This window comes from Orycteropus afer, unplaced genomic scaffold (genome assembly GCF_000298275.1).
Source record: "Orycteropus afer afer isolate SDZICR_OR568_19922 unplaced genomic scaffold, OryAfe1.0 scaffold00206, whole genome shotgun sequence".
Lineage (NCBI taxonomy): Eukaryota > Metazoa > Chordata > Mammalia > Tubulidentata > Orycteropodidae > Orycteropus > Orycteropus afer.
This window is the reverse complement of record NW_006921793.1, coordinates 1,847,338-1,855,528: the sequence shown is the minus strand read 5'-3', so window position 1 is coordinate 1,855,528 and position 8,191 is coordinate 1,847,338. Positions and strand designations below refer to the sequence as shown.

General features: G+C 38.1%; 1 protein-coding gene across 1 annotated transcript in view; it reads left to right on the top strand.

Annotated features, from left to right (window-relative positions):
- Positions 1 to 8,191, top strand: part of PCCA (propionyl-CoA carboxylase subunit alpha) — a 785,038-nt gene that overhangs the window by 82,515 nt on the left and 694,332 nt on the right. The window contains exons 2-3 of the mRNA XM_007948152.2: positions 5,311 to 5,358; positions 5,471 to 5,539. Of these exons, the coding sequence (XP_007946343.1) occupies positions 5,311 to 5,358; positions 5,471 to 5,539 (117 nt within the window). The remainder of the gene's footprint in view (positions 1 to 5,310; positions 5,359 to 5,470; positions 5,540 to 8,191) is intronic.

The window sequence follows — 8,191 nt, the reverse complement described above, 5'->3', positions numbered from 1 at the left end:
GAACTGCTGCATAGAAAGTGAATTTGCTCTGTAAATCTTCACCCAAATCACAATAATAAAAAAAAAATCTATTCTAAAGTACAATGCTGTGAGTGATAGGATAATAGCCATACACCTACAAGGAAGGCCAGTTAATACTACTATTACTCAAATTTACTCACCAACCACCAAAGCCAAAGATCATGAAATTGAAGATTTTTGCTGACTTGTGCAGTCTGAAATTGACTGAACATGCAACCAAGATGTGCAGATTATCACTGGTGACTGGAATGCAAAAGTTGGAAACAAAGAGAAATCACTGGTAGTTGGAAAATTTGGCATTGGTGATAGAAATAATGCTGGAGAATGTATGATAGAATTTTGCAAGACCAAAGATATATTCATTGCGAATATCTTTTTTTCCAACAACACAAGCGACGGCTGTCTACGTGGACTTCCCCAGATGGAGTGCACAGGAATCAGATTGACTACATGTGTGGCAAGAGGTGATGGGAAAAGCTCAATACCTTCAGCCAGAACAAGGCTAGGACCTGATTATGGAACAGACCATCAACTGCTCATATGCAAGTTAAAATTGAAGTTGAAGACAATTAAGCAAGTGTACAAGAGCTAAAATATGACCTTGAATATACCTCTCCTGAATTTAGAGACCTTTGTAAAGAATAGATTTTATGCATTGGACACCAATGACCAAAACCCAGTGGAACTGTGAGATGACATCAAGAACATCATCCTTAAAGAAAGCAAAAGGTAATTGAAAAGACAGGAAGGAAAGAAAAGACCCAAATGGATGTCAGAAACATCTCCTTGGCAAAGAGTAGCTAACGGAAATGGAAAAAATGTCAAGAAAGTAGAGCTGAACAGAAGATTTCAAAGAGCAGCTCGAGAAGAAAAAGACAGTTATTAAGATGAAATATACAAAAATATTGAGTTACAAAACCAAAAGGGAAGAACATGCTCGGCATTTCTTAAGCTGAAAGAGTTGAAAAAAAAAGAAAAAAATTAAGCCTCAGGTTGCAATATTGAAACATTCTATGGGCAAATATTAAAAGATGGAGGAAGCATCAAAAACTATGGAAGGAATACATAGATAATTATACTCAAAAGAATTGTTTGATGTTCATCCATTTCAAGAGGTGGCATATGAACAGGAACCAATGGTACTCAAGGAAGAAGTTGAAGCTGCATTGAAGGAATTGGCGATGAACGAGGCTCCAGGAATTGACAGAATATCCACTGAGATGTTTTAACAAATGGATGCTGTGCTAGAGACACTTAGCTATGCCAAGAGATTTGGAAGTCGGGTACCTGGCCAACTGACTGGAAGAGATCCAATTGGTACTCATTCCAAAGAAAAGTGATCCCACAGAATGTAGAAATTATTGAACAATATCGTTAACATCATATGCAAATAAAATCTTACTGACGATTTTCAGATTCAAAAAGATTTACAGCAGGATATTGACAGAGAACTTCCAGAAATGCAAGGTGGATTCAGAAGAGGACGTGGAGCAAGGGCTAGCTGATGTCAGATGGATCTTGGCTCAAAGCTAATAATACCAGCAAGATATTTACTTGTGTTTTACTGACTATGCAAAAGCATTTGATTGTGTGGCTCAAAACAAATTATGGATAACATTAAGAAGAATGGGAATTCCAGACACTTAGTTTTACTCATGAGGAACCTGTACATAGAACAGGAGGCTGTCATTTGAACAGAACAAGGGGACACTGCGTGGTTTAAAATCAGGAACGGAGTGTGCCAGGATTGTATCCTTTCACCATACTTACTCAATCTCTGTACTGAGCAAATAATCAGAGAAGCTGGCCTGTATGATGAAGAATATGGCATCAAGATTGGAGGAAGACTCATTAACAACCTGTGACACAACTTTGCTTGTTGAAAGTGAGGATGACTTGAAGTTCTTACTGATGAATATTGAAGACTACCTACCGTCTGCATTATGAATTATACGTCAATATAAAGAAAACAAAATTCCTCACAACTGAACCTATAAAGCAGCATCACGATAAATGGAGAAAAGATTGAAGTTGTTAAAGACTCCTCATTGCTTGGTTGTACAGTCAACACCAATGGAAACAGCAGTCAGGATATCAGCTGATGTATAGCACTGGGCAAATCGACTGTGAAGGACCTCTTTAAAGTGCTGAAGAGCAAAGATATCTCCTTGAAGACTAAGGTGCGCCTGACGCAAGCTTTGGTATTTTCAGTTCCCTCATATGCATGTGAGAGTTGGACGATGAGTAAGGAAGACTGAAGAAGAATCAATACTTTTGAGTTGTGGTGTTGCGATGAATGGTGAAAGTACCATGGACTGCTAAAAGGAGTAACAAATGTGTCCTGGAAGAAGTGCAGCTGGAATCCTCCTTGGAAGTGAGACTGGCAAGACTTTGTTAAACCTCCTTTGGTCATGTTGTAAGGATATTGTGCTTGATTAAGTGGAGGGTCAATGAAAAAGGGGAAGGTCCTCAGGAATATAGATTGGCACAGTGGCTGTAACAATGGGCTTAGGTATAGCAGGGATTGTGGATCTGGCACAGGACCAGGCAATATTTTGTTCAGCTGTATATAGGGTCACTATGAGTTGGAGACGACTTGATGGCCCCTAACAACAATTTCTGTAATAAAATCTGAATAAATTTTTGAACCCACCCAGAACATAGATGAAAAGTTATAGCTTTAAAAACCCTATGGAGTAGTTCTCTTCTGCACACATGTGGTTGTCATGAGTGTGAATCAACTCGATGACAATTAACAACAACAATAGTCTAGATCAGAAATTGAATAAATTTACTTGTGTATCCTTTGTTTTCAGTAGAGTGACTGCGGTGTAGTGAATTACATGGTATGACTTTTCTAACCATAGTCTTTGTAACTCCCACTGGATTACTGGGTGGGATCATGCAAATATGTGTTAACTTGGCTGGCCAGCTGATAGTAGTTATATCCTGTAATGAGATTGGCAGTTAACTTAGTTGTGGAATTTCCCATGAGCAACTGAGTAGCTGCAACTTAAAAGTTCCTTATTGTTAAAGTTATCTACTTGGGGTATTTCTGTTGGAGCAGCACGAAGTAATGTTCTGGGAAAGTTTGCTCTCTCTCAGTTGTGTGTAACTCTCTGAAGACTAAGGTGTGCCTCACCCAAGCCATGGTATTTTCAATTGCCTCATATGTGAAAGCTGGACAATAAATAAGGAAGAGCAAAAAAGAGTTGATGCTTTTGAATTAAGGTATTGGTGAAGAATTCTGAAAGTACCATGGACTGCTAGAAGAGCGAACAAATCTGTTCTGGAAAAAGTGCAGCTGGCACGCTCCTTGGAAGTGAGAATGACCAGACTTCATCTGACTTACTTTGGTCATATTATCAGAAGGGACCATTCCCTGGAGAAGGATTTCATGCTTGGTTAAGTGGAGGGCCAGTGAAAAAGAGAAAGGCCCTCAATGAAGTGGATTGACACAGTGGCTGCAACAGTTGGCTCAGGTATAGCAAGGATCGTGAGGCTGACATAGGACTGGACAGTGTTTCGTTCTGTTGTACATAGGGTGTCTATGAGTCGGAGCTGACTTAATGGCACCTAACAACAACAATGATGACATCAACATATGTATAAATTAGCCTGGTGAGTTGATATTTGTGCTTCAGTGAATTACTTAATATGGCTCTTGTAGCCATGGCCATATCACATGCAGGTAAAATTTTGCTGAAGATTATTTGAAAATAGTTGCAGCAGTATATTGACAGGGAACTTCCAGAAATTCCAGTTGAGTTCAGCAGAGGATGTGGAATTAATGTCAGATGGATCATGGCCTCTGAAAACAAAGAATATCAGAAAGAATATCAGTCCCTAGAGAAGGATATCGTGCTTGGGAAAGTAGTGAGTCAGTGATGAAAGTGAATCCAATGCAACACATTGACACAGTGGGTACAGCGATGGGCTCAAGCATAGCAGGGATTGTGAGGATGGCACAGGGCCAGGCAGTGTTTCGTTCTGTTGTACGTAGGGTCACTGAGAGCTAACTTGAGAGTACTTAATAACAATAGCCGTGGTCTTTGTGACTCTAACCAGATGACTGGGAGGTTGGAACTATGCAAATATGAAGTGCTTGTTGTGCACCAGGGGAATTGGATAGCTTGTTGACAATGTAAATAAGGTATATGATACCCTTGTGGATGTGAGATCATGGAAATAAGCTGTGTGGAGCCCTAACCTGGGGATTGGTCAGATTTGCCATTTGCGAGGCTTAAAATGAGCTTTCTCAGAGGCAGAAAAGGGAGCTCTCAAGAGAGAAGAAATAGCCAGGAATGGATTGCGTTGGACCTGATATCCCTACTCTGAGATAGTAACGAGATGACAGAAAGAGGACAAGAAGCAGCAGAGACAGCAGAACCAAGAGATCTGCATGAGACAGAGTATAGGCTTGTTGGCCCATGGAGCGAGACTACTGAGTGTCTTTAGGAAGATGGAGTTGGCTGTATCTATTGGCAGAGTTAAAAGAGCTTTGTAATACTTGCCCAAGCAGGGTAAATGCCAGGCAGAGAGGCTGAAAGCTAAAGAGAGGCATGCCTGAGGGCATTGTTGAAGGGATGTTGTCCTGATCAAAGAATGGTCCTGAGCATTTCTGAACCTGAGTTGTAACTGTTGCTTATGTAATAAACCCCATAACCATGAGTATTGACTGTGAGTTCTGTGTGGCCAGTGCAATGAATTATCGACCCAAAAGAGAAATGTAGTAACATAGGAGGGATGATTTGTGTCAGAACTGGTAAAATGTTTGGAGGATGGAGGCATATATGACCTCATAAGAATCACTCTTGGCTGTTGATATTCTGGATCCTCCTTATCCCTTGTGAAGTTAGAGTAAGTCAGAGGATACTGCCTCACACCGTTTTTGTAGTTTTTAACAATATAATTATAGGGTTAGCTCTTACTGGATAAGATTAATAGTTCTTGTAAGTGAACATATTATTTATAGTTTTTAATATCACTCTAAGAGGCAGTATTTAATAAGATCATATTCACTGTTAATTATGTAAAAACTTGGTGTTTTCTGTTCTCAGAGTTTTCATACATGACTAAATTGGCATTAAAAATATATTGTTTTGAAGTTCATTTTTATATGATAATATATTTTAATAATTTGTGACTAATGATACAATCTATATCCATAACTGAAAATAATATTAAACTAATTGTCTTTTACTAGAAAGTAGAGTTTTAATTTTTAGATGGTATGTGTGCATGTGTGCACTTGAGCAATAATTTCTAATGTATATTTTCTCTTTTCAGACTTTCGATAAAATTCTTATTGCTAATAGAGGAGAAATTGCATGTAGGGTAAGTAGGATTTTTATCTTATTTTCCATTTTACTCTATGAATTTTATTTTTGAAAAGTCCATTTAAATATGCATCATTATTAATACATAACATTAATGTATTTAAAAATAGGTTATTAAAACTTGCAAGAAGATGGGCATTAAGACAGTTGCCATACACAGTGATGTTGATGCTAGTTCTGTAAGTATATTTTTGCTTTATTTATATGAGGACTTACTTTGGGTCAAATAGAAAAAAGGGACAGATATAGGGTTTTTGTTTTATTTTTGGCCTGAGAAGGGCATGTTCCATTTAAAAAATAAATTTTATTCACTATTATACAATGGAGCTCTGGTAGCATAGTGCCTAAGGCACTTGACTGCTAACCAGAAGGCTGGCGGTTCAAACCCACCAGCCACTCCTCAGAAGGAAGATGGGACAATCTACTTCTGTAGTGATACCGCCTCGGAAACCCAAGGAGGGGTCGCTATGAGTCAGGTCCGACTCAATGGCACATAACATAACATTATACAAAACAAAATAGAAGTATCACAATGTCTTCTATAGGTGTCTTAGTATTTTTATTTTTTTTAAAAGGTTAAAAAATCTGAAATACAGTTGAAAAATTGCCAGAATAATTAATGGTCACTGAGTAGATTTAAGCATAGCATAAAAACATTAGACTCAGAGATCAATTAAATGTTTATACAGTACTGTTTTATGAGAGCACTTTTCCCCATAGCATAACTGCAGTATCACTAAGATAATGCAAAAATTGTTTAATTTCCTAAATGATTTACTGTGTTTAGTTGCAAGTTTGATAAATGATAGACTAATGTAGGAGCTCTGGTATTGTAGTGGCAAAGGAATTTAACTGCTAACCAGCCACTCCTCGGAAGGAAGATTGGGCTATCTACTTTAGTAGTGATACTGCCTCAGAAATCCAAGGAAGGGTCACTATGAGTTGGGTCTGACTTGATAGCAGTGGGTTTTTAATGTTAATTGTACATGAACAAAAGAAAATATAGCATAAAGCAATGAATGATATGTAATTTTAATTGGCATTTATTAACACAACAGGCATTTTCTAGCAGTAATGAAATATGAATGAGTAAAAAAAATTCCATGGGAAAAGAATGTAAATTATTGGAACTTTATGAAATGAAATAGAAGAAGGTGTACTTTAATGTACATTACATAAATTTTTTTCCCATTCTTTCACACAATTTTTGATAATATGACCCTTTAGTAATATAAGTTTTTATGGCAGTATAGAGATTTAATACAAGGAGCTCTGGTAACACAATTTTAAGTGCTTAGATGTTAGCTGAAAGATAGGTGGTTTGAACCCACCAATAGCTCTGTGTAAGAAAAGACCTGATGATCTGCTCCTGTAAAGATTACAGCCGGGAAAAACCCCTGTGGGACAGTTGTCATCTATTTTATATGGTCACTATGGGTCGGAATCGACTTGATGGCACCCAGCAACAACAATTTGTTTCTAATTTTGGTGATTTATTTTGTTTTAGTAGGAGTATATTGTTCATTTTGTCTCAGTGCATCTCTTTAAAATAACGTAAGGAAATTTCTTAAAAATAATTTTGTTTATGTTATCTAGTTTGCCAAGTATTTAAAATATTTATCTTCTTGTTGTTATTAGGTGCCATCAGGTTGAACAAAGCACTGCCTGGTCCTTTGCCATCCTCAGAATCATTGCTATGTTTAAGTTCATTGTTCCAGGCACTGTGCCAGTCCATCTTGTTGAGGGTATTCCTCTTTTTCACTGACCTACTTTTATTAAGCATGATGATGTCTTTGACTTGGGACTGGTCCCTCCTAATAACATGTTCAAAGTTTGTGAGATGATGTCTCCCCATCCTCGCTTCTGTGGAGCATTCTGCCTATATTTCTTATAAACAAAAAACAAACTCACTCCCATTGAATCAATTCTGACTCATAGTGACCCCCATTGAGTTTCCAATGTGGTAAATCTTTGCAGAAGTAGATTGCCCGGTCTTCCTTCTGCAGAGCGGCTGGTGAGTTTGAACCGTAAACCTTCTGATTAGCAGTCAAATGCCTTAGCCACTGGGCCACCAGAGCTCCTTGTACTTCTAGTTCACAGTATATTCAGTATTCTTCACCAACACCAGAATTCAAATGCATCAACTCTTTGGCCTTCCCTATTTAATTGTCCAGCTTTCTCACATGCATATGAGGTGACTGAAAATAGTATGACTTGAGCCAGACACAGCTTAATCCTTAATGTGACATCTTTGTTTTTAAACAGTTTAAAGAGGTCTTTTGCAGCACATTTGCTCACTGCAGTGTTATTTGATTTCTTCACTGCTGCTTCCACAGGCATTGATTTTTGATCCAAGTAAAATGAAATCCTTGACAACTTTAGTCTTTTCTCCGTTTGTAAAGTGTTGCTTATTGGTCCAGTTTTGGGGTTTTTTGTTTACTTTATGTAGGGATGTGATCCATACTGAAGACTACAATCTTTGATCTTCATCAATAAGTGCTTCAAGTCCTCTTTGCTTTCAGCAAGCAGGATTGTGTCATCTGGATATCACAGGTTGAATGAGTCTTCCTCCAATCCTGATGTTGTGTTCTACTTTATATAGTCTAACTTCTGGAATTATTTGCTCAGCATACAGATTGAGTAAGTATAGTGAAAGGATACAGCCATAACACACACCTTTCCTAATTTTAAACCATGCTTGTTGTTGTTGTTAAGTGCCGTCGAGTCGTTTCCGACTCATAGCGACCCCATGCACAGCAGAACGAAACACTGCCCGATCCTGCGCCAGCCCCACAATCCCTGCGGTACTTGAGCCCATCATCGCAGCCACC